At 49.4% G+C, this 14,024-nt stretch overlaps 1 protein-coding gene across 1 annotated transcript in view; it reads left to right on the top strand.

Annotated features, from left to right (window-relative positions):
- Positions 1–6,109: 6,109 nt before the first annotated feature.
- SGPP2 (sphingosine-1-phosphate phosphatase 2) overlaps positions 6,110–14,024 on the top strand; it is a 37,347-nt gene continuing 29,432 nt past the window's right edge. Inside the window, exon 1 of the mRNA XM_054206555.1 lies at positions 6,110–6,328. Coding sequence (XP_054062530.1) covers positions 6,110–6,328 — 219 coding nt within the window. The remainder of the gene's footprint in view (positions 6,329–14,024) is intronic.

A 14,024-nucleotide genomic window follows, 5' to 3' on the forward strand; every position in this document is an offset into this window, starting at 1 on the left:
CAGTGCTAGGTTGATGGTTGGACTCGATGATCTTAAATGTCCCTTCCAGCCTACACGATTCTATGGTTCTAAGTCCTTTTCCCCTGGTGCCAGAGACACCTCAATGCAGCGGCCTCTGTGCCTACTCTAGGGCAGTTTCAGTGGAGGCTTCAGTTTGTCCATGTTCACGTCGTCTCAGTGTTTTTTTGTTTGGAAAACCGCAGTTCTGACATTTGTGTGGATAACTAATAACCCACTGCTGCCCAAGAGGGCTGTTAGCTGAAGTAATTCTAAGTACGATCCTCCTCAGGGAAACATGGTGGTTGTCTGTAGAGCGACTGTAGAAGTTATGCTCGTATTTGCTCCTTCAGACCCATTCCCTGGGCTTACCAGTCAAAACAAGACTTGTCTGGCTGTCAGGATTGCAAACTCACACTGGCATCTGGAAACTGAGTTGTGTTCTCCTAGCATCGTTATCCACCCCCAGTCGTGGAATTTGTACTTCGCTCTTAGCTCTGTTGATGCTGGAGGCAAAATTATCCACTGTCATGACAGTGACGCCCGTTGTTGTTAAGGAAATGCTTTCAGCGCGAGGCACTATTTTCAGCTTTCTCAAAAGTTATCCTTTGTATTCTCGTCTTTCACACTTATCCTCAGCCCAGAGGTGATTTTCTTCCCTTGTGAAAATGTAGCTGAATGCTGAGCAGCTATTAGTGAGATATTTTGCCCTTAGATGAGGTAGTTTCACCAGTTGAAGCTTTAAAAACATTCTTTGCAGCTGGACAGTTTATAAACAGCTTCTTTTAAACACTCTCAGAATGCTACTCATGTAGTCCTTTGCAGTGATGTTGCTTCCACTGATTTTACAGAAAACTGCCTTTCTAAAGATCAGAGAATCTGTAAGGGGCATACGAAGTGTGGGACAGTTCTTGAATTTTTTGTTTCACTTTTGTGGTGTTTTTTCTGAAGCAAATCTTTCACGGAGCCAAATCCTGAGTATTTTTCTTGGCCACTGGAGATACTGTGAGGTAGGTCTCAGGAAAGGGCGATTAGGGCATTGTTCTATAGGAGGAATAGAAGAGGGATGATTCATACTCCCGCTTTCAGCAAGAATAAACAAGTTGTTCCGTGGGCAGTGCAAATGATAAAACAAGCTTCGTATAGATTTTTATTCCACATTACTAGGCACTTTCCACTGCAATAGTCAGTCTTCTGCCCTCAGTTCTCTCCTTGAATCCTCCATGCTCTTTGTGGCCCATATACCTCCCACTGGTGTGCTATGGTCGTAGAATCACGGAATCATAGAATGGTTTGGGTTGGAAGGGACCTTAAATCCACCCCCCTGCCATGGGCAGGGACATTTCCCACTAGACCAGGCTGCTCAAAGCCCCATCCAGCCTGGCCTGGAACACCTCCAGGGATGGGGCAGCCACAGCTTCTCTGGGCAGCCTGTTCCAGTGCCTCACCACCCTCACAGGAAAGAATTCCTTCCTAATATCCAATCTGAATCTCCCCTCTTTCAGTTTAAAACTGTTACACCTTGTCCTATCGTTCCACTCCCTGATAAAGAGTCCCTCCCCACCTTTCCTGTAGACCCCCTGTACTGGAAGGGGCTCTAAGGTCTCCTTGGAGCCTTCTCTTCTCCAGGCTGAACAATCCCGACTCTCTCAGCCTGTCCTCACAGCAGAGGTCCTCCAGCCCTCTGATCATCTTTGTGGTCCTTCCTACTATCCTCTGTTCCATACTGGAAATGTCTCTGTTTCTGTCTTCCCAGTCCCCCAAAGCCACACTGCTGTATCCTGCAGCCATGCAGCTGTTAGATACTGGGTAGCCAAGAGGTGGCATTGCCAGCAGGACGCCTGGAAATAAGCCTGTCCTGCATGGGGCCATCAGGCAGCCCAAATTGTGTCTCTGTCCACTATTCCACTGCCACTTCTCCCTAAAAAAGCAGGAGTGCAAGTCCGGGGAAACCTCTGCTCCCGTGATGAATGTGGTTTGCATTTGCCAGGTGGTTCACAAATTGGTTGAGGGGAGGTGGTAGAGCAGATTGGTCAGATTGATCGTCATCTTCCTAAGAAAATGTCCAAAAGACGTCAGTGAGTTTTCCGAACCTGAAATGTTTCTTTCATTCCAGAAATCAGCCTATATTAGGAACATAACTTTCACAAATCCCTTCACCTTCCTTAGCAAAAAAAGGGTCACAGATTTCCGTCATCAGCTTATGTATCGCTTACAGTTGCTCAAGTTGATTCAATGGGTGTTAGGTGCCTGGCCTCTCCAGGCATCCCCACAAATCCCTTTTGCTGGATATTTGCACCCCTGGGCCCCCAAGCACCTTTGTAAAATGCCCCCAACACCTCCAACCTAATTAGGGCCAGCTAATTTCTTAGCTAGAAATGACAGGCAGCATCCTTTCCACATGCAGCCTGATTTTGCAGGGGCGGAGGGTCACTGCGGTCTTGACTGAAGGGATGCTCAAAGTTCCTTCAGATCTGGCACGCTCCAGACCTGGTTTGCATTTGTTTTCATTGATGCTGTAATTCTGGCCTTGCTTTTCCTCCCATTCATTCCCTGCTGGTCCGCGCCTGCGGGATGATTCCTCCGCACGGCGGGAGGGCTGGCTTGGGCTGGTGTTCCCATTCCAGGCAGCAGTAAGAAGGTCTCTCAGACATTGAGTGTCTAATGCTTCGCCACTCAAGCTAGCATAAGGAAATACGGGGGTAAAACCCCATGCAGTTGTTCTGCCTGAATGCCTCTGCTAAAATAATCTACTAACGCAATCTAAAGTCACAGCTGTATTAAGCTAATGGCAAGAAAATGGTAAATTTAAAGCAAGTTGATTCCCCCACACCCTCTGTGGCTTTCTCAGAAGCCTTAGTGAATAAAGACAAACTAAGAGCTGCAGTGCTCAAAGGCATGGACAAGGCAGGTCAAAATTAACAATTGGTAGAACCTCCCCCCCCCCATTCTTTTTTTAATTTTTTTTTCTCTATTAGATTTAGAGTCAGTTTGGAAAAAAATATCCCGGTCATCCTGAATTCTTACCAGCGGGATGCTGACATCCTCACTGAGGCGCACTCCCACTAACCCAAGCGTCTGCCTGGAGAAGAATTAGACAGAAGCTGGCCACCAATTGTTAGTTCTATTTTAATACTTGGGAAGTATTATAATGACAATGGGGAGACACAAGTATGTAGGCAGATCAGATAAATATTGACTTGTGGTTGACAAAGAGATGTTTTAAAATACCTACCGAGTGCTGGCCCCAGCCACGCACTTTCGTTCCTGCTTTCCTGCCCCACTCTGTGTCTCTGGATGAGCTCCTATCTCAGCGGCCTCAGCGGCAAAACTCCCAGCTGCACCACCAGGGCTGTCATTTTACTCTTCAAATTAACATGCCAAAACCTCTTGTACGCATCGTCCTATAGGTGGATAAAATAAGAATGAAATCATTTCGAAGGCTCTTTCTGTAATACGATGAAAATAACCTTCGCGAAGGAACTGTGGACCGAACTCATCCAGCTCTACTGAAGTCAGTCTGTGTAGAAGGAATTAAGCAATATAAAAGCAATTTCTAATTGCAATTCCACACTCGTGGATGTTTCACATATCTGAGAAACAGCAAAAAGAACAGAAAAGCTTCCCGGATACTTATGAATGCACCTAATAAATTATACCGCCATTGAAAAAACAAAACCAGACGCAAACAATGAATAATTCCTGCAAGTAAACAACATCAACATGTAAGCAAGGCGGAGCGGGCAGCCTCCCTCCTCAGCCCGCATCAACTGGTTCTGCCGACAACCCAGCTGCAGCCCTGTCATCACACCGCGGATGAGGGCGTGCGCCCACGAGCAGCGAGGGAAGCACTTGGAACATGATGTCACCTGGAGCTGTGGTTGGGCAAACCTCAAGCGATAGAAGATTACATTTTGAGAAGATAAAAGAAAATGAATCAAACGAAACAATTAGATGGGATCTACAGAGTCTGCCCTAGAGCCAGGGCGGGAGTGAAGGAGACCTGACCCTCTAGTTCGCTGTGGAGGCCACCCTGCCCATGGCTGTGGAGCTGGCCTCGCCACGGCTGGGGCTGGGTGAGGAGATGACCCTGCCACCTCGAGAGCGCTGGCACTCGCTGGGGCTGGGTGAGGAGATGACCCTGCCACCTCGAGAGCGCCGGCACTCACTGGGGCTGGGCGAGGAGATGACTCTGCCACCTTGAGAGCGCTGGCACTCACTGGGGCTGGGCGAGGAGGTGGCCCTGCCACCTTGAGAGCGCCGACGCTCGCAGAGGCTGGGCGAGGAGATGACCTTGCCACTTCAAGAGCACCGGCACTCACAGAAGCTGGGCGAGGAGGTGACCCTGTCACCTCGAGAGCGCCAACGCTCGCAGAGGCTGGGCAAACATCTCCCACAGTCGGCACAAACAATGGCACAGGGACAAACCGTCTTTCTAAAAAGCAAAGGAGCCTGGCTTTGGTTTTCAATGGCTCTAGAAAAAAAAGCCTGGGTGTAATCCTGGATAATTTGGAGTATTTGACGGTGGGGAAGTAACAAATTTGCAATGTGCCTACATTGAGCGAATGATGATTTTGCAGTCTTTGCACAAAATATATTTCTGGCCATAGAAATTGGCTGTTCCAGAAAATCAAACACACCAACAAAACACACCTTAATGTTTCAGGAGCAGAAATCAGCAAGTGTCCTCCATGTCAAGTTTTGCAGCCCCAGACCTCAAGGTGTATCTTCCGAGTGATAACTCCTCCCTTTCTGTGGGAAGCTCCACAGCTGTTTTTAAGGGAGAAAACACTTAGAGGTGTGTGCTTATGGGTGTATGCGTCCACATGAATGTGTACAACATAGATGTGGAAATATTCAGGAGGAAAAATAGATCTTGGCTCCAAGATGGGACAAGATGAAAGGGGGATGAGTCCAGGGTACACTTCACACCTGAGAGGGGGCTCGATGGGAGAGGACCTCAGGGAACCCCTCCGCCTGGAGGAGCGGAGGTGGGAGTGCTCGCGCAGGGAGGGGAAGGGGCTCTCCCCTGCAGTCCCTCCCAGCCTGCCTTTTCGCGGCACCCATTGAATGGAGAGCAGCCCTGAGGAGAAGGACGTGAAGGTGTTGGTGGATGAGAAGCTCAACATGAGCTGGCAATGTGCGCTTGCAGCCCAGAAAGCCAACTGCATCCTGGGCAGCGTCAAAACCAGCGTGGGCAGCAGGGCGAGGGGGGGCATTCTCCCCCTCTGCTCCACTCTGCTGAGACCCCACCTGGAGTACTGCGTCCAGCTCTGGGGCTCCCAGCACAAGAAGGACATAGACCTGTTGGAGCGAGTCCAGAGGAGGCCATGGAGATGATCAGAGGCTGGAGCACCTCTGCTGTGAGGACAGGCTGAGAGAGTTGGGGTTGTTCAGCCTGGAGAAGAGAAGGCTCCAAGGAGACCTTAGAGCCCCTTCCAGTACCTAAAGGGCTACCGGAAGGATGAGGAGGGATTCTTTATCAGGGAGTGTAGTGATAAGACAAGGGGTAACAGTTTTAAACTGAAAGAGGGGTGATTTAGATTGGATAGTAGGAAGAAATTCTTTCCTGTGAGGGTGGTGAGGCACTGGAACAGGCTGCCCAGAGAAGCTGTGGCTGCCCCATCCCTGGAGGTGTTCAAGGCCAGGCTGGATGGGGCTGTGAGCAGCCTGGTCTAGTGGGAGGTGTCCCTGCCCAGCGCAGGGGGGCGGAACTAGAGGATCCATTTTCTAGGGGAATCCCGAAGCTCCTGGCGAGCTTCAGGGCATTTCACCCCTAGGTCAGGAGAGCGGGTGGAGCTTATCTCATGCCACATTACATTCATTTTTTTTATGAGAGCCTCCATGGGAGGAAAAACGACAAAAAAGGAGGAACTGGCCCAGTTTCCTCCTGCCGCCGGGGTGCTGGGGTGTCTCTCACCCGGCCGGCAGGGGGCGCTCCGGGGCGGGGCGCCGCACCTGTGCGTGTGGGCGTGGCGTGGCCGGGAGGGCGTGGCCTGGTGGGGCGTGGCCGGGCGCACCTGGCGGGGCGGGGCTCACCTGCCCGCGGCCCCGCGGCCGGCGGGGCGCTGCGCGGGTCGGGGCTGCGCGGAGCGCGGAGGTTGCTGGCAGCATGTCCCGCCTGCTGGGCACCCTGCGCAGCTCCCAGCCCGTGGCGCGCTTCCAGCGCTGCTGCGGGCTCTTCCCCGCCGGCGAGGAGGGCAGCGGCGGCGGCGACCCCGCGGAAGGGGCCGGTGAAAGCGGCGTCTGCAACGGCACGGCCGCGCAGCGCCGCCCGGTAGCCGCCGGCCGCGGCCCCCGCAACGGGATGCGGAGTGGCCGCGGCCCGCAGGTGAGTGCCGCGGGGGGCGGCCGGGCCCGGCCGTGACTCAGCAGAGCCGCCCCCCGCGGCCGTGCGCGCCGGGGCTCCCCGGGCGACACCCCTTGTCATCCCGCCGCCTGCCCGGGCGGGGGACCGGGAGGAGAGATGGAGGGGCCGGGCTGCGAGGGGGCGCCGGCGCCGCGGAGCGCTGCGTGGGGCCGCAGACTGACCGGCATCATCCCGGCCCCGCCGGGGGGGTGTTTCTTGGGTTCTCCCCTTACCCCCCCCGCCATCGCTGGCGCCCCCGAAATGGGGTAATGGGTGTGCGCGGGGATCTGCCTGCAGCGGGGCCCGGGGAAGGTCCGCACCAGCGCTGAAACCCCCCTCACCCGCCTCGGGACGCGCGTTTTCCCGTGGGTAGCGTCTGGGAGCGGGGTGCCGTTTCCCGCGGGTCTCTGCCCAGCCGGGGGGCAGTGGCGGCGGTGCTCCGCCGACCCGCGGCTCCCGGCGGGTCTCCACGGGGCTCGGTTCGGCTCGGCCCGGGCTCGGGGCTGCGGCCGGGGCTGTGCGGGTTGAGGCTGCCGGTTGCGGCGGGGGCTCGGCCGCGCTCTCTGCGCTTCGTCCGGGCCGAGCAGGTCCCGGCGTTCCGTGGCCCGGTCTGTAATTCAGTTGTGTATCTGAAGGGAACAGGGAAGGGCATGACGCAACCCATGCGTACAGGTTGGATGACCTGCTTTTTCTCTTACTGTAATGGCTTGAATTCATTAGCAGATCACTTCGTGGTGCCTTTTGGAAAGGAGGTGTGATAATGGTCTTCCAAACTCTACCTGCAAAATAAACACGTGCCAGCTGTGAACGCCACAACTCTGCCACCCCTCCCCTCTCATACGATCTTACCCTTCCCTGTTCTACATCTAATACTTCGTTTCCTATTTCAAGCATCTAAAACTCTTCATCAGGCGCTGTTTGATTCTTTCTCAATTAGAAGATAAGGAAAATTGGGGTAGTCCTTCAGTTTGTTCACTTCTGAAAAATAGTAAACTATTTTCAGTCAATTATGCAGATAATTCACTAAAGGATTTATTTTTAGTACTTGCTTTTGAACGGAGATGTGATTAATATAACAGTATTGATATTAAAATACTATCCAAGTTAATGCTCCACGAACAGAGCCATTCACTTCGCTTGGAGCAATTGTCTTGCATTTCACAAAATAAGAAACAGCTACCTTTACTGAAGGGTGAACATGTCCTGGGTGAGACCTCATGAGACTTGGAGATAAAAGCAGAAGAGTTTGTTTCCATATAATCAGGACACTCACTTCTGAAGCATGTGGAAGTTGGGTTCTAATCCAAAGAACACGGAGGTGGGAATAATAACTTGACCAATGTTTCAATGAAGTGCTAGAATTAAAGACATGCTCCTGTGAAGATCCATTTATTCAAAGAGGGTCTTCTGTAACCTGCCAGGAGATGCAGAAAGTGAATTTGGATCTTCCTTATGCCAAAAACCATACTCACTGCTCTGTTGCTAAGTGAACTGGGATTGCCCTGGTGTGTCTGCAAAGAAGTGGAGTCGTCTAATCCAGAGAGCAAAGTCTTCGACCATAAACTCTCTACGGACAGTGGTGGTTTCTTGCTCTTGGCTGCAGTCATTTGCAGAAAGGTGCTTAAGCACTGCCCCTCCATCCCACTCCCAGTGACCTTGTGCTCAGCTGGAGCATCCCTTTCTGAAGCTTGGGGCTTTCAAAGTCTGTATTATCAGGTCAGAAGTTTTCTATGAGACAAAGACAGTTACTTTGTCTTTACTGTCACAAGGCAGTAGCCTTAAAAGCTCCCAGGTTCTCCTGTGTAAGTTCTTGAATGATCAGTAGGTTATACCTGCAAAAACAGAGTATATAATTGAGTACTTGAGTGAAGAAGATGTGAAGGGTTGGCCAGATGGGGCTGCCATAGCTCCATCTCCCCAGGACGTTCCCCTTTCTTCTGTGCCAGCTCTCAGACCCCCGGGATCTGATGTGGGCTGGCCCATGTGCTGAAGCTGGCCCAGCTGGAGGGACTTGGGGGAAAAGGAGCTGAGGGCTCGCAGCTGGTGGTGCTTTGGGAGGGGGTGGACAGCCCTGCTAGGGATGAACGCCATACTGCATGGAGAGAAGGTGGGATCCCTCAGGAGGGTGATGGGACAGGACAGCTCATGATCTGGGAGGAGGTGGCCTTTAATTACCTGTGTGCATTTGTTGCCAGCAGTGCTACTCGTGATGTATCAGTGTCGTCTTTTAAGTATAACCTGCAGATTATATGTGTTTGTTTCTGGTTTGGCTTTTTTATTTGTGGTTTGTTTTTTTTTAAAGTCAGCAAGGCCTCATTAGAGTGGTCAGCAGCGCAATGAGTGCTGTATTTCTGAGTCTTTGTAATTCAGTCCTGTCTGTCCCACAGGAGCTGCCCTGAGATGACAAGGAAATAAATGCTTAGATGCGACAGCGAGGGCTGCATGTGTTTCTTAAATATTGAAGCCATTGCCTAGCTCATGTTCTTGATGTTCCCTTGCTTACCAGATCAGATAGAAACACTTTTTAATACTTCAAGTGAAAATTCAGGTATCCGAGATGATACAAAATGGTGCTAGTCCAACACGCTATCTGGATTTATGCCCTGGCTTGGACTTAATATTGAACCCATGGGCTTTTAGTGAAGGAATTGTTGGGTTTTATTACTATGGAAGACAAGACAGTAACTTCTTGTAGTTATCTTGTCTCTAGCTAATAATTCTTTGTTTTCTGTACTCCTTCCTAATATTAGTTTGCTTTGCAGGCAATTTCTTTCTGAAACTGCTTGGAAGATTATCTTTTGCTGATGCTCTGTATGAAGTCCTTGAGTTGCATGCTTAAAAATACTAACTTTCTGGAGACTTGTCCGGTGTTTTAGTTAGTGGCCAAATAAATGTTACGTATATTTAAAAAGTAGAGCCCTGCTTATCTGTAACCTCTTGATGGACTTTTGCTCCTGAAATTGATAGCCTGCATTAAAGGGAACAAAGAAGAAAATAATCTCTTATTCAAAGTTCTATGTAGAGTTTTGTTTGTTTTTCTCCACTCTTCCTTTTCCCAGATGCTTTATCATCTGTTGAGATCTCTCTTTCTGCCTTTGAAAGATCACAGTGTGTGTTTACTCTGTAGTTATACCTTAACTGTCAAAACTGCTCCGAACTGGTGCAACGTTTACAGACTTCCCCATCACATTTAGTGATTGTATAGTTCTTGCTCGAGCCTTAGATGAGGAGGCTAATAGCCAGGATAGCAGCAAGGTGATGGGAACAAGAACGGAAAGGGTGGGTAAAAACTGCACATCCATCTCAGATGTATTACAGTCCCCCAAAATGTAGTTAATTACTGGCAAGACATAGATGACAGCACTGCTTTTGCTGTGATGGGATGTCTGGTGACTTGAAGGAGACTCGCTTTAGACCTTGAGTCAAATTCTCTCTCCTGTGGTGTTCCCTTGCAATAGATTTTTTGCATCAGCCTCAGAGTCTTGCTTTTCCTTTTTGAATCATATTACTGGCTTGGTTTCACATTGTTTCCCTTTCCATGCAGCAGTTAAGTTGACAGTAGCTGAGGTAGGTTCAGCATGTGAGACACGCCCTCGTGAGAAAAGCCCATGAGCACCATTAGGAGAGGTGGCAGCAAGGCATTTCTGCCTCAAGTGCTAGGGCTTTGTCCTCCTAGAGGATATAGCTGAACTTTTGGACATTCCTCGTTTTGAAGCTACAACTGGAGAAACATGAGATCCAGTCTCTTGTTTCGATGGGCTGAGCAGGAGGCTCATGTTCCTCAGCATCGCTCCTGAGGCTCTGGTACTTCATGTCCAGCTCTCCCCTAACCGGTGTGGTGGCTGAGGGAGCTTGCCTGTCTTGCACGTGTCCAATTTTTGGTTTAAGGTTCCCATGGAAAGCTGTTGGTAAGGGACATTGTTAGTGTGTATGAAAGAGATGGTTTCATGGGTGGTTTTGGCCAGCCCTGTGAGTGATGGTCCTTTAGAAGATGATAGTAGAGTTGCATCCAGGATTCAAGTAGCGTGCGGCCACCCTGTGTAGATCTGTAAGTGCTGGCTTTTCTTGCTGCTAGTGTCCTCTCTGGAGAACAGGCAGCAAAGCTAGGCCCATGCTGTTCATTACCAGTGGCTAGTCACCTTCTAGACCTTCCTGCAGAAACACCTGATGCTGATAAAAGTTTGTGAAACTTCACTTGCTGATTGTAATAGGTATCCTGCTGCTGGTGAGGTGGGTGGTGGTGGTGGTGCAGGGGGTGTGCGAGGGGCCACACCAGGAGCCCAAGTTGTTGTGCTGATGATTAGGTGCTCGGTGACTAAGCGCTTCCCAGCTTGCAGCCTGAGTCATCTTTTTGGAGGCTGCTGTACCTCATAGTGAGGAGCTGTCAGGATCCTAGGATTAATTCCAGTACTTGGAGGTGAGCCACTTGCTGTTTTATAATTCTGCTGAATGTCTTAGGCCATTAGTTCAGATATCAACCAGAAGAATAAAAGCTCATCTGCTGTCATTTTTCTCCTTCGGGTCTCTGAAGAGCAGGGGTAGGTTTAATGGGCGAGGAGCCAGAGAAAATCTGTTCTCCCTGGAAAATTCCTTTCAACAGCCAGTCTTTTACTTTACCTCCCGTGTATGCTCTGCAGGGAATACTTATGGGTCATCTGGGCAATGGAAGGTGACTGTTGACTGCTATGGCAAGTAAATCTGAGGTCTAGAATGTACTGGTAGTATTGTCTAAACCATGTGATTTTTATTTAAAATGGTTATTCAGGTTCTTGCTTTATAGGGCTTCATATCAGTGCAGTGTAGTTAGCACCTGTAATTTATTTTTCCAAGGTTGGTCCAAGGCTATTGGTCTAGATTTAGAGGTATGTGAATGCTTTAGTAAGGGTTACCATGCAAATTAATTACTATATTGGTGAATATTTATTACTGGGTGTAAAAATTTAAAAAAAAAATTATGTTTAATTCTTCTTTTTGAAGACAACTGGCTGCTGTAAACTGCTTCTAATGGAGTTCCCTGAGCCTGCCAGTGCTGGTACCCATGAAGCTGTGTGGTCATTCTGTAACATCAGACCGGGTTGTTGTTATTCCCTTTGCAGCTAGCTCGGCTTGACATAATTATAACTGCTTACTTATGCTAACCAGTTTAATTAGGTATATCGCCTTTGGTGTTCCCTATTGACGTTTCTCTGTGCGTTGAGATGCTGTGTTTTCCAGGAGAGTGTCAGACACCTCAGTCATGCCACAAAGACCAAATGTTTGCATGGCAAAGGGCTCGGAGGCATTAGCAGCGAGGAACCTGTTCCCTGACAAATATGAGGCCCTTGGACCAGGATGGTCCATCTGCTTGAATGGCACTTGTTGGTGACACTGGGTCACCCATTGGTGTCCTTATGTCTTTCCCCATCAGAAACAGTGCTGGCATCAGCGTGGCCTGCACTAATTGCAACTCGTAATGAGGCAGCAAGTGAATTGAGAACATCTTATCTATGGTTCTCATCCCCAGGGGCTGGCTGGCTGCTGAGGTGTCGCCCAGCTGGCCTCTCTACAGTCACGGCTGCTGTTTGAACACCATGTCCCTTCCTGTTAACAGTGGCCTCTGCCTTCCAGGAGCCCATCTACCTGGGACTGGCACATTTGTAATGATAGTTAACCTGAAGCCTTATTTGGTGCAACCTTAGAAAACTGCCCTTTGACTTGAATCCTGGGACTGTCTGCTGGGGAAACAGCCACTTCTCCCTGTGCTGTTGCCTGATTATAACAGATTAAAAATAATAATAATAATTTAGTTGTCTGAAAATGGCATGGTGTTACTCTGCCCATTTATTTGCCAGAAGCCTTGCTGCTCTGTGCCTCTCAAAATAGACCTCTACCTTAGAAACGATCTTTATGCAGAAGCAGGCTGGCTGGGCTCATGATGCTGCTGGGTAGAAATATGTGACTAATCTATGGTGTAAAATTCCCGGGCTATAGTTAATTTCTAAAACCAAGATTTAAGATGAGAACAAGCTTTTTGCTCTGAAAAGAAACAGAATATTGAAGTCCTTGGTCATTGGGCCGTCCCTCTATGCTTCTGTTGGGTTAGGCTGCTGTCAGCTGGGAGGTCCCCAAACCCAGGCATGCTGGGGGAAAAGCAGATTGAGGGGCTTCACATTCTTCTTTCTCCAGATCTCTGGAGAGCAGCCTGGGTATCTAGCAGCTACGCAGGTCCTAGTGACGCTCTGACTCATGCGTTCTGGCAGGAAGTCAAAGAAAAGAGGTGGTGGTGCTCGCAGGGAGCTGGCGTGTGGGCAGGGTGGCCGTCTAATGCTGTGCAGTTTGAAAACTGTTGTTGTGTGACGCATCCTTCTTCTATCCAAAACCACTTTTAGTAACACTTAACCTTTGGAGATATGAAATATCGTTGAGTTTCAGAGGAATTTTTTTGATCTCCATTTCAAAGCAGGAGTTTCTCTCCTTCTGAGCTCTCTGTAATTTACTTTCTCTGGTTCTTAACTCAATTTTTTTCCCTCCTCTGTCCACAGACATTGCAGCTACCTAACCCTCAAAATGACTTCCTCAGACACTTTCAGGCGTAGGCTCTGTGGTGCACCTCACAAAATTGCAATCTAATTCTCCCAAATTAAAATGCAATTAAACAAACCTGTTCTCCCACTGTAAATCGGGGAGGAAGGAAGCCTTTTCCTTCTGCCCTTCCCTCTCCCGCCTCTCTCTTGCCCTGTTACTTCCTTATTGTACAAATCAGCCAGTTCTTCCTGGAACATGGGAGGATGCTGAAGCTCATGGGAAGCTCACCCACCACTTTTGTCAGGGGCACCTGAAATGTGGATGTCCAACCTGCCTAACCTCTGGCTGGCAAAGCAGGGCTGGTCTCTTGCTGAGAGGATGGAGGAGGTGAGCTGCCTTCACAGAGCTCACCAAGAAGCAGATGCCTTTAGCCCTGCTTATGCTGGCGTTGTGCGGCTTTCTTGGCAGGGAACTGCTGTTGACACTCGTCGGCGATTAAAAATAAAAGCATAAGAACTGGACGTCTGAGGAGTTACTCAGGCAACTGGAATGGCCATGAGTGGGACAACTTTCTATGAAGAGTGTGCAAGGAAATAAAGATCAAGGCATTATCCCTCATGTCAGGGATATGCCCGTAGGTGTTTGCTTACGAGTCTGTGGTGGAAGGTAGACCTCTTTGGGTTTCCCTGAATGATATTGGAAGAAAAGGGCTGAAACATCATTCTGATACCATGAGACCACTGTGGAGAAGATCAGGTGATCTTACTTTTTTTATTAGCAACTAGGACAAGCTCCAAAGCATATGAGCTGGTAGGAGTCATGGATGTCAACTCTCCAGGCATCTGCTAAGAAAGGAATATATGAAGTCGAATGGCCTGTGAGTTTGAGTGCCACGAAGAACACCTTTTGATGTAAAGCAAGGAGTACAATGAGTCTCTTCAGAATAGGTTTCAGAGCCATGTGGAAGTAACTAGCTGGAAATGTAGGTGTGAGAGGCATGCTGCCTGTGAGACGAACTTAGGAGGAGATGTGGATAGGCTGGAGGACAAGAAGAGAAATCAAATAGTCTTGTCAAGTTGGAGGTATGGTTGAAAACTGACTTTATTCAATAGGTGCAGATACCTATTGAACAAGCAGGTGTAATAAATACCCAACTACAGAATGGGAAGCAATA

The sequence above is a fragment of the Rissa tridactyla genome, chromosome 6 (assembly GCF_028500815.1).
Source record: "Rissa tridactyla isolate bRisTri1 chromosome 6, bRisTri1.patW.cur.20221130, whole genome shotgun sequence".
NCBI classification, from domain to species: domain Eukaryota; kingdom Metazoa; phylum Chordata; class Aves; order Charadriiformes; family Laridae; genus Rissa; species Rissa tridactyla.